This window comes from Dromiciops gliroides, chromosome 6, assembly GCF_019393635.1.
Source record: "Dromiciops gliroides isolate mDroGli1 chromosome 6, mDroGli1.pri, whole genome shotgun sequence".
NCBI lineage: Eukaryota > Metazoa > Chordata > Mammalia > Microbiotheria > Microbiotheriidae > Dromiciops > Dromiciops gliroides.
The window spans coordinates 39,187,833-39,209,115 of record NC_057866.1 but is presented as its reverse complement, the minus strand read 5'-3'; the positions used below and the strand labels follow the sequence as shown (position 1 = coordinate 39,209,115).

The 21,283-nt window shown below is 38.7% G+C and overlaps 1 protein-coding gene across 1 annotated transcript in view; it reads left to right on the top strand.

The window, feature by feature from the left end:
• ELP4 (elongator acetyltransferase complex subunit 4) overlaps positions 1-21,283 on the top strand; it is a 242,931-nt gene that overhangs the window by 67,103 nt on the left and 154,545 nt on the right. The window contains 2 exon segments of the mRNA XM_043969894.1: positions 7,122-7,206; positions 12,924-13,112. Of these exon segments, the coding sequence (XP_043825829.1) occupies positions 7,122-7,206; positions 12,924-13,112 (274 nt within the window).

Genomic DNA, 21,283 nt, shown 5'->3' with positions numbered 1-21,283 from the left:
CCTTTTGCTCTGATTCGTCTTTCACAACATGACTAATGCAGAAATATGTTTAATGTGATTGTACATATATGACCTATGTGAGATTGTTTGCTCTCTTGGGAAGGGAGGAGGGAGGAGAGGGAGGAAGAAAAATTTGAAAACTAGAAATCTTATAAAAACAAATGTTATGGGGCAGCGAGGTGCCGCAGTGGATAGAGCACCAGCCCTAGATTCAGGAGGACCTGAGTTCAAATCTTGCCTCAGACACTTGACACTTACTAGCTGTGTGACCCTGGGCAAGTCACTTAACCCTCATTGCCCCACCCCCCCCAAAAAAAACCCCAAACAAACAAAAAACAACAAAAAATAATGAGTGAATGACTAATGAATTAAATGTTAATTCACTTCAACAAATATTAAGTTTCTGCCATGGGCAGGTTACTGTGCTAGTTAGTGGGGATACAGAAAACAGTTTCTGCCTTCAAGAAGCTTACATGCTGCTGGAGTTAAGGGCTTTGTGACCATACCTTTATGGTATAATATATAAACTATAGCTTAGTTTTTATTTTATATACACAAAATTTAATGGATATTTTAAACTAGAAACTTTTGTTATCTTGTGATGGGCATGAGTGGTCAAACTACTTTTACAGTAAGCCTAGACCTCCTCTTGAAGGAGACTTCCATATTCTCCAAAGAAAACCCTTCTTCATCTTATAATTGAAGGGAAAATATAGTTACCCATTTTGGGGGTCATATATATCTGATAAACAACAGATAAAAATTCCTCTCTTTGTAGCATGTATATTAGTGACAGAATTAGTTTTTCTTTTTTACTTACATTTGGTTGGGGGTTTTTTGTTTGGTTTTGGTGAGGCATTTGGGGTTAAGTGACTTGCCCAGGGTCATACAGCTAGTAAGTGTCAAGTGTCTGAGGCCGGATTTCAACTCAGATCCTCCTGTCTCCAGGGTCAGTGCTCCATCCACTGCACCACCTAGCTGCCCCTAGGTTTTTTTTTTTTAATCTAAGAAAATTTAAATTTGTTTTTGAAATTTCAGCAGCTCAGTTTATTTTATCCCCCTCTGTACACCAGTACTGGTTCTATAGGTTAACCATAGCCTCTTGAGATATATTATTATCCTTTAAAAGCTATTGAATATTCTGTAATATTACAGAAATCAAACCTGTGCTGCCTTTGCTTAATGTTATTTATCCAGTGCTTAGCACAGCCCCTTACACATAGTAAGTGTTTAATAACTGCTTGTTGTCCGACTGATTCAGTTATTTGTTGGCCTTCTGTATGTACCTTAAGGAAACTTAGATGGAGCTATATTTATGTAGGACACAGATTTCTAGGTAAATTTGGCTTGAACTATTTAAACTGTCTTTCCTAATGGGGCCTACTTAGAGGTAATAGGCTTATTTGTCATACCCTTGATAACCTAACTTGTGTTAAATGCTTAGAAACCATCAGTGAGGAAGTCAGCATCTTGTTTGTAACTAGGATACCTTCTTGACGATTCCTACTTTATCAGTTACTAGCCTACTAGACAAAAAAAAAAAAGAATAAATTATAAATATGTATATAAACTCTCTTCATACTTAAGTTTCTAGTAGCAAAATAAAAATTTAAATAACAGATTTTAAAATGCAAAATATTTTATTTGTTCTGAGCAAATAAATATTATTACAATAATTCCAGAGGAATACATGTCTTAGAAATTTGCTGTACCTAATCAACATTTAAGCTTAATTAACATTTAGAGTAGCTGGTGAGGCAGTGGATAGAGCACTGGGGCTGGAGTCAAGAAGACCTGAATTTAAATCCAGCTTCAGATACTAACTAGGGGTATAACTGAGCAAATCACTTAACATCTTTCTGTCTCTGTTTCCTCATATGTAAAATAGGGGTGATGATAGCAACTCCCTCTCAGGGTAGTTGGAAGGATAAAATCTATCCACCTGCTAACTAGTGTTATTATTATTACTGCAACTAATAATAACATTTTCATTGTACATAATTCAAAGTCATTGCATATAATTCAAAAGATCAATCAAATTGCATATAATAATTCACTATCAAATGGTTCAACAAAGTATTTAGTAGAGCAAGGAGAAGACTTTTTTGTGCCCTAAGCAAGGCTTGAAAATGATGCTCCCCAGGGGCATCTAGGTGGTGCAGTGGACAAAGCACCGGCCCTGCATTCAGGAGTACTTGAGTTCAAATCTGGCCTCAGACACTTGACACTTACTAGCTGTGTGACCCTGGACAAGTCACTTAACCCCCATTGCCCCACCAAAAAAAAAAAAAAAAAAAGATGCTCCTGGTATGGTACTGTCCACTGGAGGTTTTGAGTTTTTATTTAAAATAATTATAAAATAATAGCTGAAGTTGCTTCAATCCTTTGAAGGCTCCATTATCTCATAGCTCTGGCTCTTCCTTCTACTAGTACAGGTTTCAACCCATTCTGCATTACCCTCAGATTTTTTGAATAGTTTCATGTACAATTTTTTTTTTTTTTACATTTCATGGTACAACAGAAGTCCTAAGGCCATCCATTTTTCTTCTACCAGTTCTTGATGTATTAAATAACACACACAATAGGGGCAGCTAGGTGGCACAGTGGATAAAGCACCAGCCCTGGATTCAGAAGGACCTCAGTTCAAATCCGACCTCAGACATTTGACACTACCTGTGTGACCCTGGGCAAGTCACTTAACCCCAATTGCCTCACTTAAAAAAAATAAATAAATAACACACACAGGTCATCCTTTTCGGTGTGCTGCCGCCTACTTCGGCATGGGCTGTATATAGCCTTGTCATAAGATGAATATCCATGTGCCATAAAAAGCAGGTCCTTTAGCCATCAATGGTATATGAATTTTGGGGAAGTAATATTAAAATTTCTCATTACATCTTGCCCCCCCCACTATTGCACCCAAGAGATCTACTTATCTTATCTACTTACTCTTTGTTTTACTGGTTTACTACAAATACAAAAAAAAAGGGGGGGGAGAAGTGATTTTGTATCTATTATAATACAATTTAAATTCATATTTCTTTTTTCTTTTAATTTTGTTAATAGAAATATTTATTTCTCATGGAAGAGTTAACCTATTTGAAGAAATGTTTCACCACTTATATTAGAGTTGCAACATTGAAGTGAGAAAGAAGTTTAATATATTTTTATGATTATCGTGGTCATTGCTGTTCTCACACCAGAAGAGTCAGTGTCTTTTTTGGGGAAATATTAGATGGACTTGAATGACTATTTAAAAATGGATCTCAGGGCAGCTAGGTGGCGCAGTGGATAAAGCACCAGCCCTGAATTCAGGAGGACCTGAGTTCAAATATGACCTCAGACACTTGACACTAGCTCTGTGACCCTGGGCAAGTCACTTAACCCTCATTGCCCCACAAAAACAATGTTATTTATGGGTCTCTACTCATTGCCTCTTTTTCTTCACCTCTCATTTTTCTTGCAACCTTGCTTTCATCCCCACTCCTCGACTGAGACTGTTCTCTCCAAGCTTACTGATAATTTCTTAATTGCTAAATCTAGTGCCTTTTTATCAAACCTCATTTTCCTTGACCTCTTTGCAGCTTTTAATACTGTGACCTTCACATCTCCTACACTCATGGGTGCCTTGACAATTCTCATCTTAGCTCCTTCCCTGACTTTTGTAGCTGATTTCTCTCAATCTTCATCCTGTCTCACCATACTTTACACTTCTTAGCTCTGTCATCAGCTACCTCCCACCCACTGAGCATGGGTAGCCCCAAAACTCTGTCCTGTAACCTTTTCTTTTCCCTCTCTACAGTCTTTCCCTTGAATAACTAATCACACACACACACACACACCTTCCCCCAGGCGTTCAGTTGTTATCACTTTGCAAATTACTACCCAGTCTACCAATAATGAAAATAACTCAAAAGTTATGTAGCACTTTAGACACTACAAGTATTTTTTCATTTGATCCTCACAACAACCTTGTGGTTACTGCTAGTATTTGCCTCCTTTTATAGAAGAGAAAACTAAAGCTAAGAGAGATTAAGTGATTTGTCCAGAGTTACACCTAGCAAGTGTCTGAAATGCCAATTGAATCCAGTTCTCCATAACTAAATCTCATGATACAAGTCACGACACTGCACTGATCTCTTTCCTGAATTCCAGTTGGCTGATTACTTGCTTGACATCTTGCCTGTGGGCATCTCAAATTCAACATGTCCAAACTGGAACTCATTATCTTCCTACCACTTAAACACCCTTCCAAAATCCCCAGTTGTTCAGACCACCATCATCCTTTCAGTCACTCAGGCCCAGCCCTGACGCTTTTTTCTCCCTCAGCCTCCATATCTAATCAGCTTGCACTTCTTGTCAGTTCTGCTACCACAGTATCTCTTACATCTGTCCCTTTTTCTTTACTCATAGGGCTACTACCTTGGCTTATGACCTTTCCAGCTTGCACTCATGAATGCATCTGTGAATGCATCTCTTGTCTTTCCTGGCAAAGTGTTACTCCTAGCACAGGGCTATCTTCAGTGGCTCCCTATTGCCTTCAGGATAAATGACAAACCAATTAATGTCATTAAAACTTTCTAGGGGGCAGCTAGGTGGCGCAGTGGATAAAGCACCGGCCCTGGATTCAGTAGTACCAGAGTTCAAATCCAGCCTCAGACACTTAACACTTACTAGCTGTGTGACCCTGGGCAAGTCACTTAACCCTCATTGCCCTAAAAAGAAAAAAAAAAGTTAAAAAAAAAAACTTTCTATAATCCAGCTCCCACTTGCCTTTCCTGACTTACTTCATAGCATTCCCTTTTACACACTCTACATTTTAGCCATACTGGTCCACTTGTTCAGCTGAGCTCACTAACTCATTCCCCCTTTCTGTGCCTGGGATGCGCTCGCTCTCTCTCTTTCTTTCTCTCTCTCTCTCTCTCTCTCTCTCTCTCTCTCTCTCTCTCTCTCTCTCTCTCTCCCTCCCTCCCTCCCTCCCTCCCTCGCTTTGTCCCTCTTTCCCCCCTCCCCCCCCTCGCTCTCTGTTTCTGTCTTTCTCTTTCTTCCCTTGTTCTCTTCTCTCTCTCCTCTCTTTTATCTCTCCTTCCTTTACTCTTTCCACTCTCCCTGCCTTCTTCTCTATGTCCCCCTCCCTCCCTTTCTGTCTCTTTCTTCCTGTCTCTCCCTCTGCGTTTATTAGTTTCCTCTTCTTCATTCCTCAAATTAGCTTGTATATATGTTAAATTCCTCATCCTCCATCCCCTGCTCCCTCCCTAATAAGGCAAACCCCTTGAGTACAGGAACTCTTCCTGTCTTTGTATCTTCAGTGCCTGACACTTAATAAATACTTATAGAATTGAAATTAACCCACTTTAGCTACTGAATTGAATTGAATTTACTTATGAAAGTGTGACCGTGGCATAAGCAATAGATAGTTTGTGGTGTGGGTAATACAGCATTCTAGGATAAAAATCAAGATACACACCTAACTTTTATCCACAGAAGTAAAAAGGATACATGAAAATGCATACTAGAGGAGTTTTGTATGAGGAAAGCCTTAAGAAACTTTGTCTCATAAATATATGAACTACTAATGACCCACCATCAATAAATAGTCTTGAGTTCTGGTCTGTTTCTTCAGTGAGAAAAAAATGCCCTAAATATTTCATATTTTAGAGCTTAAATTCTCCTTGACCAGCATTTGAATTTGCAAAATGACTGCTGAGATAAAGATACAATCTGCATTATAGAAATAGGTTGAGGTGCTTGTTTTTTCCTCCTTTGCAAAATGCACTGACCCATAGGGGAAACTGAAGCCATCCTATTCAAACATTAGGACTGTGTTCTAGTCAGCTGAACCCACCAACACAGATATACCCATGGAAGTATGTAATATCATGATGTTATTGCCTGTTAGAGATATTTCCTCCGAGTGGCATTATCCTTTCCACATTGTTTGCAAGTGTATAGCCTTCCTTTTGGAAAATGATACCTTTGTTTTCTGTGGCCACGGTCTTTTAACAGAGTAGTAAACATGTTTTCATTCTTAACTGCTCCTTTTACATTCAACAGAAGCTAATCTTTGGGTATGCCCCACATCTTTCTATGTGCCCAGCTGTGGAGGATAGTCAAATGGTAATTGGCAATAACTGCCTTTGTAGAGTTGTTCAAATGTGTGTGCCGAGCCACCCAGCCTCCAATTGCCTCCTGCTAGTGTGGCCTCTTTATCATATGGGCTAGCTTTTGCCATTCGTGTCTCACTGTTCTTCAAATGCGTCTCTGTGCAGCATTTCTTCTGTCTGTATGGTTGTTCTGTGGCCTTTCACCATAAAGCAAATACATTGCTATCCCTGGGGTCCTGTACCTCAGAACTCCTTAAGTGAATATGGAACAGTTATACTCCAGAACCTCATTACTTTAGTCTTCACCATGCTTATAAAACACTTTGAAAAGTTAACAGTAATAGGAGGAGCTTCCATGTTTGTGAGAGAAATATTTGTGATGTGGGTAATTTTAGACTGTATGCCAAGAATTTACTATCCTAATTATCATACATGTGTGTGTGTTTGAAAAGAAGGAAGCAAATATCAAATCCATCGGAGACTATAGCTGTTTTTCTTCATTTATGCTAAAAGATCAAGTTATTTAATTACTATTATTATAGCAGGTTGTTGTGAGAAAATTAAAACTGCTAGAAGATGAGCTCAGGTGATCAGGACATTGATCAGGTGTACTTGGCATAGCAGTTCATTAACTATGTGTTAATTATCTATGATTACTCCCGAAATGCTATAGTGGTTCCATCTTTTAGGTTGCTTCATTAAATCATTAATTTTCTAGGAGGTAACTGAGCCTGACATAATTAAGCCATCTTAGTCTCTGCAGATTTTTTACCTTTCCCACTGTATCAGGGGCACTGAACTCTAGTTAACATGAGGCAATTGCAATTTGGTCTTTGAATATCTTCATTTATATTTAGGATCTTCACAAGGATAACTTTATTCCTTTACATCTTCTACCTAAATGCTTAACTCATTGTGGCTCAAGGTGGGAATGTTTGCCTAATACTTTCATTTACTTTTGTGTATATGCTATGTAATCAACTCATTTATACTCCATGAACTGCTTCTTACCCACAGTGCTCTGACCCATGGCTACACGAAGCTTCTTCACTTCATCCAGAGAATCATATCTGAACAAGGATTCGATGGCTCCTGTCCCCAGGTACTGAGCACTTTCAGCGTCTTCTATAATCACACATAGAATGTTGTTTTCAAAGCTCTCTCTAGGGGTGGACCCAGAAGGTCCTGGAATAATCAACAGCGAACAGGCTGTTTCCAAGCAGAGATGACGTAAACAAGCAGAGCAGAGACGGCCATGGTTCACATGTCAACGTGCATTTGGAGTCTTAGCTTTATTCTCACTGGATACAAGCAGGATGTGCAAGCGTATTGTCAGCCATGATTATTTGTAAGTGCCTTTTGGCAGCTACTAAAATAGATGTTACTATATTTAAAAAATAAATGTAAGAGGCAGAACACTCAGGAAGATATTTGTTAGATTTTACTCAGACTTCCCCTCGGGAATTCCTTTTGTACTCAAATTTATCATCTTAAAAGTTTTATTTCTCTTAATGTAAATCTGTGAATTATTTTATTGAATAAAAAATCAATACTCATTTCACTATAAAAAGCATTGTAAAATATTTCAAAATATATATTTTCATAAAGTTTAAATTGAAACATTTATTTCGGGAAAATCTTCAGAATTCCTAACAAGCAAATGAAGTAGGAAACTTATTTCTAGGTCCCATCATCACCCAGAATTCTTTATTTCTGTTCTATTCCATTCTTTAAGTGATTGCTGTAGCATTCAAAGTCTGTTCTTTAAGTAGCCATGTTTTCAGAACTATTATTTTTATTAGTGCAAATAAAGAAGTCTCTCCTATATGAATCTCAAGGGAGAGGGAGAATATTATTAGCTATATATAGTCTTCTAATGATCATTCATATTTATATATACACACATATATATACTTATGATTTATATAGGTTTAAATCTATTTGTGAACTTTACTCCCACAGTTTATTACTCTCTTCGTGGAAGAATATATAATAATTCTATGGCCCACTTTGATGTACAGTTTGAATAACAGATTAAGCCTGAGGGTTTGCCTATTTGTGGGAGATGCTGACATGAGGGAAGAGCATTGCTTATACATATCAATAGAAGCACATTGAAGGGTTTTTTTTGCCTGATGGTTTTCACTGTGGCAGTTGATGTTAAGAATAATTTTGTTTTGCCTATTGTTGATTCAGTTTCAGTCTCTGCTAAGATTTATGGGCACCGTGTCCCCCTTTGGTGGCAGTGCCCGTCTGGAGAGGTAAATTGGTCCCTGACAGGCACCTCTCCCCCACTTGCTGTGGTAACCATGGTAACAGGCATGTCATAACAGTTCCCACAGTACAGTGGGCCGAGCTGCTGCTGCTCCTCCAACAGGATGACAGGTCTGAAAGCAGGAAATTTTACAGCATGCAGAAAGCAAAGGCAGCAGCAAAGTCTCTCTCTCTCTCTCTCTCTCTCTCTCTCTCTCTCTCTCTCTCTCTCTCTCCCTCTCTCTCCCTCTCTCCTTCTCCCTCCTTCCCTCCCTCCCTCCTTCTCCTTTCCCTCTCCTCTCACAACCCCAGGAACTAGCAATAAGCAAACTGCCACTGGATTGGAATAAAATCATGTTTATTTTTCTAAGATGTTAGGTGTGAAAATATCTTCACATTCTAGAAAATATTTATATGTTATACAAAAAAATTTATATAATTGGCTGACCATAATTTGGATGTGTTGTGTTGTTGTTTTTTTATAAATCCCACCACTACCATAATCATTGACTTGCATGAAAACGAAAGGCATAGAAATCTTTACATTGAAAGCAATTAAGCTAAAAATAATCCATGGAAAGGTTTCTCATTTTATCTTTTTGTAAATTACAGTTAATGTTTAGGCCAGTTTTCCAGTCCATTAACATATAGATTTATTAATCTCAATTTGTTTCTTTCTCAAAAATTTTAGATGAGTTTTAAGATGTCGCATTTTCATTTATCTTTTGTTTCTTCAAGAACCATCATTTCTATTTCAAAGTCATTTCCTAAAGCTCAGATTCATCCTATTTTAGAAATTGAAGATGCCTATTTCCTCTTCAACTTCACCATCCTCCCTCCACCACCACCCCCGCCCCGCAAAACCCAGCTACTTAGAAGAGGACACGTAGATTTATTTTCCAGATGACAGAAATAGGAAATACTTAACACAACCAGTTAATGGGAGAGTGCATTTCATCTTTAGAAATGCATGGAGTGGACATATTTACAAACTGCTGTCATAATTCAGTTTAATTTTAAACTATGAATTAAAACTATACAACAGTTCACAACACCCATGCAAAGGCACAGTGAAAACACAGCATCGAAATTAATGGAACTTAATATTTGAATTAAAGAGTTCTGAACATTTCAACAGAACCCACTTTTACAGGAAAACTTTTATGGCTTATACTTAGCTATTTATTGCATTCCATAATAGCAAGCATGACTCTCATGAATTTGTCATGTAACACAGGGATAATGTGCCTCAGAAATTTTAAATTGATGTTTTTTCTTGCTGTTAACTGCCTACTTTAGACAAAAAATGTATCTTTTCTAATAGTCTTTATTACTGTGAAGTCCATTTCATCACAGGGTAAATGTGTAGCCCCACCATGGCCTCAGATGTGATGGTTATGCTCTGAGGAGCTCCAATGAGAGGCGTGGCAGCAGGGCCTGAAGACATCAGAAGCCTCCCAGGTTATCATGTGGCTCCTTAAAAAGATCATCTACTTCTGCCTATTTTTAAAGTTCCCAAATTAAAGATTCCTTTCTCATTATCGAGTAGACATGGCTATTTCTTCTGAAGCTTTATCCTGCTTATATAATATCCTTTTCCTCCCCCATAACATGAATTCACTCTTGACTTACATAGTATTTAATTGCTATGCCAGTCATTCACCTCTTGGTTTAGTATTTTCATTCTGTTCTTTGTCCATATCAGGGTATTTTTGTGATTCCAAGGGTTTTAAAGTCAGGGAACCAGTGTCTGTAGTTTTCAGCATGCAGTTCTTAGATGCGGCATGTTCATCTGTACACTTCCTGAGTGTTTTATATTGATAAAGATGGTAGTGGTGATGGTGATGATTTAATGACTTGATATCACTTTCTCAGAAGTGGGTACAGGCATTAACAAAATGATGTTGCCATCATCCCTTAATTGGACATTTTATCCCTACCCTTCAAACTTTTTCACGGAGTTCCTCCTTTGCTTCCCTCATGTCTCGTTTTTGTTTTGGAGACTCCAAACAAAACCACCTATTCAGTGCATAATGTGAACAGGATTCTTGAGGATCTTGGATGCTACTCAGATTCTGAAGGGTTACTTCTTCCCATTTTTCTCAGTCCCTTTCTACTCTTCCACCAGAAATGCTTTTGAAGTTCTAGCAGGTATTGATTGGCAAACATCCTCCTGTGACTATCCCTAGATGTGACTTTGTCACAGTGCTGTCTGGGCTTGAGTCGCTACATTCATAGAATTACCATAAATTGCTGGGGTAGAAGTGACTCTTCTGTGGAACTCTTTCTCTTTATGTGTCGTAACAACAAAATCCCTTGACATTTACCACTTGCTGGAAAGCATTAGCTAGTCTGCTCTGTTTCCTACAAGAGAACACCTGGTATCTGTAAAAGCCTCTTCTAGGCTTATCATAGTGCCCAGAAAGGATGATTGGAGAAAGACCATGGTTGAAACATGACCCAGAGGTGCCTTCCCAGGATGGACCTCAACCTTCCTCTGTGACACAAGCACATTCCATTTATCTTCTCCCTTCCCATTGTTAGAGTGTGCTAAGAACTCCTTCATTTCGGGTTTTCTCCCAACACAAACTTTTAAACCTTTTCATTGTTTTTGCTCTCTTCCATCAACAAAATACTGACTGAGTAAAGTAGAAGAAGCAGTTCACCTACCTGTGAGTTCAAGGATCATGTTCATTGGACTGAGATATAGCTATTTGAAGATTTCTGTGTCGTTAGGAATGGCTCGCTGTGATGTAAAATTAACTGGGATCTTATTATGGCCTGGTGGTTAAGGCATGAGGCCAGGAAGGTCCTGTGATTTCTCTGTGCTCATTTGGGTCCTGATGACTGGAGACAGCTGATGTCCTTCTGGGGCACTGGAGAGAATCCAGAGGAGCTGAAGGTGAAGCTTCATTGGGCCACTTACTCCCTTTGGGCTTCAATTCTCTCATCTGTAGAATGGTGGGACTCCATGGACTCTTGGGTTTCTTATAGTTCTGAATCCACGATTCTATTCACCATATCAAAGACTAAGTCTATAGTGATGTAATGATTGGAATGATGCCACCTACTGGAGACTTGCTGTGGGAAAGTTCCGCCATGAGGAAAATGCCTCAGAGGCATTGTGACTTTTCCTTGGCATCAGGAAATGACATTTGCTCATGGGTGCTGTCTATCAAGGCTACCAGCCAATCAACTTGAGGAGCCTCCTATTTTCTGGGAGGAGACAGGAAGGAGGAAAGGGAGCCTGCGCAGAGAGGAGCACTCCACTTCACTACTTTGATGAGACCTTTCTTAATCTCCTAGTTCTCTGCTCCCCAGCCCACCCCCCAAAATACCTTGTATATATTTTGATTTGACTGATACATGCTGTTTCCTCTGACATAAGTGCCTTTTGAGGTCAAGGACTTTCATTTTTGACTTTGTATACCTGGTTCTTAGCACAGTGTATGGCACTTAAGAGGTGCTTAAGAGCTATTTGTTGAATGAGTAGACTTAATGAAAATTGTTTGTAAGATCCTGGAAATTTATTTTTTAAATACTTCAAAACAATAAAAATAAGACAACCTTTTCAGAGATAAGAAATTAAAATTAACTTTCCCTTCCCAAATACCATCACTACCAACAACAAAACTAAAATTTTAAACATTCAGTTATAATAGAATACAGTGAAAAAAGGTTGTGATTAAATAATACAGATTTAGCCAAGAGCTTTCATATTTTAATGTAAGAACTTGAAAGGAATTAATCTTGAGAATTCTTTTTTTTTTTAACTTTTCCTCATTGTTTTATGTGAATTGACAAAATTAATACAATTTCTTACCTTTTTACGCTGATAGAGATTTGATGAAAAAGTTCCACTCATATTTTTAGAAACAGCTTTTGAAAGGGGGAAAATTAATTTTATTCTCTCTTATTTTTTTTTGCTTGTTTATTTGGTTTGGTTTGGTTTGGTGAGGCAATTGGGGTTAGGTGACTTGCCTAGGGTTGCACAGCTGGTAAATGTTAGGTGTCTGAGGCAGTATTTGAACTCAGCTCCCCCTGACTCCAGGGCCGGTGCTCTATCCACTGCACCACCTAGCTGCCCCCCTCTTACTTTTTATACTAAAATATTAGCTATAATAAATGTTGTTCAGTCATTTCATTCATGTCCAACTTTTCGTGAACTCATTCTGAATTTTCTTGGAAAAGATACTAGACTGGTTTGCCATTTCCTTCTCCAGCTCATTTTACAGATGAAGAAATGGAGGCAAACAAGGTTAAGTGACTTGCCCAGGGTCACACAGATAGGAAGATTTGAACTCAGGAAGATGAGTCTTCCTGGCAGTAGGTCTGGCAGTCTATCTACTGTGCCACCTAGCTGCCCAGCTTTAATTAATATGTGAAGCAAAAGGGTTTATTTCAATACTTTGATCAATTCATTTTTGCATTATACCTCACTTTTGATTTTTGATCCCAAGTCTTTGTGTAAATAAAACAGTGTATTCTGACATATGTAATATAGATATGCTCCTAACAGTTAACAAAAAACAGTTAACAAAATTATTTTCTCCCATTATCTTTTAGAAAAAACAAAAAAACATTTTAAGGATTGGAATTCAGAGTCTTGGCTCACCTTTGTGGGGAGATGACATCTGCTGTGATGATGCCCCTGAACATATGCATAGTCTTACAAGATTCCTGTATGTTCTTCGTGGTCTTCTCAGAATGTCTCTGTCAGCCTGTATCATCACAGTGCCGTCACATCTAATTCAGGTAGGGAAATTAAGAATTTTTTAAAATTAGTTGTATATTTCTAAGCTAAAAAAAGAAAAGCATTACTGGATGTTGAGTCAAAATATCGTTGCCCATTATTGTCAAATTGTTTTTAAAAATCATGTTTCTGACATTTTTAAATTGCTGTGGTACTAAATCCTCTTGTCAATTATATGTTTATCTCCATCCAGTGCTTAGCACAATGCCTAACACATAGTAAGGCACTTAAAAATGCCTAAAAATGTTGCTTGCTTGATTATTGATTGATGATTGTCAACTTGCTTATTCTTTCCTCTATGCAATAGCAGATTTTGGATTATTCAAATGCAGCCGATGCCTCTTAGTAATGCACCCCAACAAGTAATGTTCCAAAATTCCATTTTAACAACACCTAAAGATAAAGGAACCCTAAATACTTAAAGTAGTTATAGTGGAGCTATATTTTCAGATTATATCATACCTACTTAAAAATTCTTTACTGGTTGTGAAATGTTGGGGAAATGGCAAAACTTATTGGGGAAACATTGGGAAGATAGATCAAATTTTGCAACTTAGATAATAGGGTAAATTAAAAAGGTATTACAAAACAAGTCAATCCTTTGAGATTTTTAAATCAATGAAGTATTTGTATCATTTACTAAGTAAAATAATGTCAGGGATTGTGTCCTTTGGGCATGCTTTATAGAATTTCAAAAGCTTGGGTACTTTATGCATCATAATAGAAATAATAATTAAGCCAAATTGGGAGGAATAAAAGGACTTACCAACAGTAAAAACATGCCATAGAGAATAATCCTACACTAGAAAGAAATTGTCACTGAATTCATCTTATCAATTTTTTAAATTTCTCATTTGTCATCACTGAGAAATGCTATTCTTCTGTAATTGATCACATACTCTGACCTGGTTGATTTCCATAGCCATGCCCTCCTGTACATGAGTTATAGAAAGTCCCTATAGCCACCTGCCTCATCTTACCCCCATCAACCTTCCTATTGCCACTAATATCTAACTCCCTTTGTCTTCTTAGCCCATCAAAGAAATCAAGCATAGTTTCCCATCAGGAAAAGATTAGAAACCACTAGCATAATAGTTCTCTGAACCAAACCTTCCTTAGTCATCAAATTTTAAAATAAATATTTCTACCATTCTTAAAATGTGTCTGTATTTAAGGAGATGCTTCATGTCTTATGGGCCATAGAATGGCTATTCATATGAGGTTATCTCCCTTTATGACTGTCACCCTGGCTATTTTTTTATTGTTGATTTTCTTCATAAATGAAAAGTGGGCTCTTGCCCTGACCACATTTCTTACACCATCACCATTTTATTCCATTAAGTGGATACATTCATGAATTACTCCCCCCACATCAGTCCAGCCTCTGTCTCCACCATACTCCCCCAAAATAAAATCATCACCTCCTAGCTAACTTACCAGTGACAAGTGTCTCCTGACTCTGATGTCCCCTCACAGAGCCTTTCCTGTTTAGTCAGATCTGCCAAAGTTGTCGATTTGCTGGCAAAGCCTTTAAGAATCAAGGTGAGGGGCAGCTAGATGGCGCAGTGGTTAAAGCGCTGGCCCTGGATTCAGGAGTACCTGAGTTCAAATCCAGCCTCAGACACTTAACACTTACTAGCTGTGTGACCCTGGGCAAGTCACTTAACCCCCATTGCCCCGCAAAAAAAAAAAAAAAAAAAAAAAAAAAAGAATCAAGGTGAGGAGCGTGTCATAGCAAGGCATCAAGTAGGTCTTTGATGTAGATCTTAGGAGAATACTAAATTTACATACTTAACCAGACTATGTTAATAAACTAAATATGTCATTTTACATCATATAAGATGGTCACTTTGGACTTTTGTTTTCCCGTTGTCTACCAGAATAACTAAAGAAGTCAATGTAGTGGCAAAATGCCTGGTTTGTTGTTGTTGTTTTCCCCACTATCTCTCTAATAATGATAACATGTCATGTTTTTAAGGCTTATTGTGCCTATAACATCTTTGAATGTCATGCTCAGCATTTTTCAATTTGTATTCTTTACTCTTCTACTTAAGGAGAAGCCAGCATGGCACAATGGATAGAAAAGTGGCCTTAGGGTCAGAAGACCTGAGTTCACTCTTCTTCTGATACTGGCTATGGGGCCCTGGGAAGGTCACTTCAGCTCTCTCTGTGCTTAATCATCAGCTCTCTGAAGACTCCCAGTTATGAAGAAGGTGCTAGAATGAGTTTTCTTAGCCTGGAGTTCCCTATACCAAGGAAGCTGCACATTCCTCCCCTCTTCTGTACTGTACTTCATGTGCCTCAGTGCCTTTTTGTGTCTAATTGATCAGGGACCTTTTCTCAGTTTGCTTGCCTAGCATACATTGTGTGACATCCAGATAGCGTGAATTTCCATCACATTTGTAGTTCAGCAAGTCTGAGCCCCAGTAAGCAAGTTTTTGAATCAATCAGTCAGCAAGAATATATTAAGTCATTAATAAAAACCAAAGCACTAGAAGTAGAAAGCATCCTGTTTCTGGAACTGCAAGTAGACCGGTAGGCTGAGTTGCACAGTGCATGGAAGGCAGTCCTATGGAAGAGGCCTGAAAAACTAAGACAGGCCCAAGATTGAAATGCCAAACAGAGGAGCTCCTATTTGATCCTAGAAGTAACAGCCATTGGAATTTTGGGCAGAAGACAGGAGGCTGGAGGTGAGAGTCACGTGGTCTGACCGTAGTGTAGAGGATGGGTTGGAGTAGGAAGAGACTTGAGTCAGTGAGTCCAATGAGAACTTGCTACAGTAATCTAAGAGGGAAATTAGAAGGGTCTGTACTCGAATTTTCACTTTGTTAGTGGAGATAAGAGGACGTATATGAGATATCTTGATTTGGCAACTGATCGGATATATGGGATAAGCCAGAGAAAAGAGTCAAGAAATATACCAGGGTTGCAAACTTGTTTGACTGGAAAGATGGTGACCTCTACAATGGTAAGGAAGGTCAGAAGAGAGATAAGTTTTGGGAAAGGGTAATGAGTTCTGTTTTAGGCATGTTGAGTTTGAGGTGCCTAGAGGACACCAAATCAGAATAACCACCAGGCAATTGGTGATATGGGACTGGAGCACAAGGAAGCTACTAATGCAAGAACTGAAGAGCATTCATATTGAGATGCATATTCTCACCGTAGAGGTAGCCAGAAGACATCAAAGAGTTTAAGTCAAATAAAAAAAAAAAAGCTCACTGCTTTGGGATTGAGAAAGGAAGATTGCTTCAGCATGCCGATATTCTGTCAGGTAGAAACAATGGTGAAGATGGTTTCTATTTTAAGACCCCCTTGAAAAAGACCCAGGTCCCTAGTGTTGACAGCTTGGGGTTTTGCCCCCAGGGAGAGGAAGAGGCCAGTATCATAAAAACAGAGGTCCATAGATCAGGTTTTCACATGAGCCCAACAAAGGCTACTGCCATCAGCAGGTGCTCGACATACCTTCAAGGATCAATTCTCAGCCAGTGCAAAGTCAGTCAGTCATTCAGTAAACATTTATTATTAAGGACCCAATATGGGCAAACATTGAGCTAAACTCTGGGATACAGAGAAAGGTACAATGGCCACCCTCAAGGATCTCATGGTCTGGAGGAACACAACATGCAAACCACTACATACAAATAAATGTGTACGGGATAAATTGGGAATATTCAGCAGAGGGAAAGCATTAGAATGAGGGGAGAAGAGGAAAGATTTTCTGTAGAAGGTGGAATTTTTGCTAGGACTTGAAGGAAGCCAGTGGAGATGAGGGAAAGGGCTCCGGAGACGAGGGATAGCCAGTGAAAATGACTAGAGTCAGGAGATGGGATGTGGTGTCATTGTATCCCAGAGCACATGGGGCTATGTAAGGCAGAAGAAAACTGGAAATGTGGGAGGAAGGGACAGGTTACAAAAGACCTTGAATGCTTGTTTACCTGGGCAAACTCCTTCTACACCAATTCAGGCTATTAACTGCTCTTCAGCTTATTCTCTCAGAGAATTTCCTTGGACAGAGAGGCTTTCCTGACCCTGAGGCTGGCTCTGTAGTCACCATGCTGCTTTACCTCTAGATGTTAATCAGATGAATAAAATACTAATTCAAATTCACTTAAGAGCATTCCTCAGTTTCACAGTAGCTTTTTTCTTGTATTTTTTCAATCAGTGGGAGTTCATAATAACTCTTGAGATGAAAAATATTCCTGATACTTAAAGAGTCTGGGGGCTGTGATCCTAGACCAAAGTGGTTATTGTTTGTACACTTACTTTTATCCATCAGTCGGTTAGCACTAGGAAGCTTCTACTATGTGCTAAGTGACGGGTATACAGAAAAAAGTAAAAAGCTCTCCTAGCTATCAAGGAGCTCACAGTCTATTGGGGGAGACAACTTGTAACCAACCAACTGTACAAATTTGATGAATCCAGGATGAACTGGGGTAGTTTTGAAGGGAAGAAACTAAAATTAAGGAACATTGGGAAAGGCTTCTTGCAGAAGGTGAGATTTTAGCTGTTTTGAAGGCAGGCAGGGAAGCCAGAGGCATGGAGAGAGGACTCCTTTAGAAGATGGGCATCACAAAGTAATTAAAATCCCCATTTGTACTGATTATGGAAGCTTTTAACAGTAAGTAGTGAGAATTTCAAATGAATGAATGAAAAAAATTTTTTAATGAATAAATGAATGAAAAACCAATAGCAAGAATTATTTGGTGCCACAGCAGAAATGACAGCTTAGATGTCGTATTATAAACACTAACACTATAAGACAGCTGACTAGAGCTAGCCAAGTGACTCTTAAATACCACCAGCTTGGAGATCCAGCAAGAACACCATGACATCATTCAGTGTTTGCTGTTTATTTCATTGGGTTTTTGCAAATGGGATTTTGCCTGTTATGTTAGCTTGTATTTCATGTTCTTATCTTCTTTCCCCCTCATTGTCTCGTCACCTCTAGTGGGAGAGTGGTGACTCTGTGTACTCCTTGTGGGGCTTTCTAAATCATGGCACTCAATCAGGAATTCCTAAGGCTTCTGAATGGTAGATACAACATATGTCTTTTCTTGAGCTACTTCTGGGGCAGAAGGACCAGCTTTGCAAAATTATCTTGTTTTTAGAATGTTTTTTCTTTAACCCTCAATTGCCTTGAGAATTGTTCTACATTGGCAATATGCCCCTATCTCTGAAACATAATTGCATACTAAATTGGTCTGAATAAATACTCCCTCCTATCCTCCTCCAATATCAGCTAAATTCTTAAAATGAGATTACCAGAAAGGGTTGTTTTAAGTACATATTAATTCACACTGGAAATTTTATGTAAATGAGCTATGGGATAAGGATGTGGCTTGTATTTACACCAAAGCAATACTTCCCCACATTTGTAATATTTGAAAGAAAGGATGTTAATGGCACCCCTTCCTCTAGATATGTCCTCAGTGTTGTAGGAGAGCTGGAAAGGGACTATCATCTTGCCCTACAATTTATTCTTTCCAAGGTCCCACTTTTTGTTGCAACAGAAACTCATTCAACTGGTGGTTTCTTCTTGCTAGTAAATACCCATATTTCTGTGCCTTCCAAAAAGAAACCTGATGACTGGAAACATAAAAGACATAATACACCTTGGAATAGTAGACCATTCCTTTGGTCTGGAGCTCACAGGGTTCACTTCTTCTTGCCTCCTTAGAACAGTGAAATCGGATCTAGAATTGGGAGGGGTCTTGGAAATTGTCTAGAACAATGACCTTTTTTCCCAGAGAAGGAAACCAAGGTACAGAGGGAGCAATGATGTACTACCCTAAGAAGTAGCAGAGCCAGGACGCACCACCAGATCTGATTCCAAATCCTGTGTTCTTGCTGCAGTGTCCTGGTTCGACATGTATTTCCCTTTGGGTTGCCTTGGTATCAAACAAAAAGCCAACACAGTTTCACCTGCTTACTAAAGTGCCCTGAGAAAAGATCACCAGAATCAAAGAATTCACATTGTTTTTGGTGAAAAATAAAATAGGTCAATTAATTTTTATTAAATAAGTCATAATTCCATGCTCAAAACAAAAGTGTAGGCACTGCCATATGTGTTGCTTGAAGGGATCTCTGGATTCAGACTCAGAAATCCAGGCTTTACCCGCGTGTGACCTTTGACAATTGTTTCACCTTTTTAAGACACTTTTTCATCATCTGTAAAATCAAGGGCTTGGACTAGGATCTCACCTCTAAAGTCTTCTCTAGCTCAGAATGCAAAGACTGTGAACATTACTACATCTGAAGGAGATATATGTGCCACCTCTTTAGAGACAGACCTGCCTTGAAAACCCAGGATTTCGCCTATCCTGTTCCCCTGATATTTGACGTTGCTCTCATTTTCCTAATGTTTCTCTTTTCTACTCTCTCTTTCTAGATATCTTCCTATCTCCCTGTTTTTATTTTGAAACAAAAGATCTGGTTGTATGGTTTAAAATTTTAATAGCCCAATAATTTTAGCTCTTCAGAATAAAATGTTTGTGTTGATATCTGATCAGTCATAAATCAGCCAGTGAATAGGGGCAGCTAGGTAGTGCACTGAATAAAGTACTGGCCCTGGTTTCAGGAGGACCTGAGTTCAAATCCAGCCTCAGACACTTGACACTTACTAGCTGTGTGACCCTGGGCAAGTCACTTAACCCTCATTGCCCTGTGAATGAATGAATGTGCCATTGAAGCAGGTAAGTTAGAAAAAAGGAAAGTACTTATTTTGAATTCAACTTGACAGTTACTAAGCCTTCATTTTTTTTTTAATTCCCTATGTTAAAGTTGCTGTTACTGTTTAAAAATTTAAAACATCAGTTGGTGGCTAGCCCCTGCCCCACAGGGATTTCTTCCCTGGAGAATGACTGGAAGGGTACAGTATATCAAGGATTCTCTCGGATGACTTGGCAGCATTCCTGCCTGACCATCAAAGAACTAATGACTGATTGATCTGATAGGAATGTGGTCAATATTTGAGGACAAAAGAGGAAAGCAACAATATGCAAATAATGGAACTTAATTAGTTGGTCCTATGTGGTGGAGAGAACTAAAGTTAAAAATAATGATTGTTGTGAAACAATTTGAAGTCATAGGATTATAGATTTAGAGGTTGGAAGTTCCTTAGAGATCATCCAGTCCAACTTCCCACCCATTTGACAGATAAGGAAACTGAAGCCATATGAAGAAACAAAGATTTGGGCAAGAATATAAAGTTGCATATTATGGGTAAAGATTAAGATATAATAGAGGTGAGGGGCAGCTAGGTGGCGCAGTGGATAAAGCACCAGTCCTGGATTCAGAAGGACCTCAGTTCAAATCCAGCCTTAGATACTTGACATGTACTAGCTGTGTGACCCTGGGAAAGTCACTTAACCCTCATTGCCTTGCAAAAAACAAACAAACAAACAAACATACAAAAAAGATATAATAGAGGTGGTGTTTAAATAAATTGCAAAATTGTCTGTATAGCCTAGACAGCTTTGTTCTCCTAGAACATAACAGTTTTCTACCCTGACATCGGATAACTTTTTTTAAAAAGACTCTTTTCTAATAAACTATTTTTAGTTCAAAGGACCCCAAATCCATAATAATCATTTAAAAATCATTATGTGACAATATAGTAGTTTGTTTGAAACTTGAGGCATTACTTAAAGCCAGAGATAGAACTCTCTTTTGTGATAAGATAGGTCAACATCTGGTACCATAACCTAAGGCAGAAGTTCAAACAGCATGACAGAGTGTAAAAAGAATCCGATTTACAAAGTAGACAGACTCAAACCCTGGCTCTCCTACTTTTTCCCTTTATGATACCAGGCAAGTCATTTCGCCTACAGGAAATCTCAGTTTCCTCTTCTGTAAAGTGAGGGGTTAGACCAGATTGCTCCCTTCCAGCTCCAGATCCAGTGAGTTGGAGGTGGGACGTCAGAAAGGTAACCTGACTGTGCAGAACCAGGACGTGCTGCTGTTCCAGCAAGGAAACACTCCGTGTTCCTCAAAGAAACAAAGGGGGGTGTGGTAAAATCATGGAATTTGGCAGACTCTGAAGAGGCCCTCCCTCTGTAGAAATTGTCAAAGCGCAGCCCTTTCTCCTCTTCCTATATTGTTGTTAACATACTGTTTGTTAGCATAGGGCATTGTACTCTGTGATTTTTCACTATCCAGCCCTTTGAATGAGCTG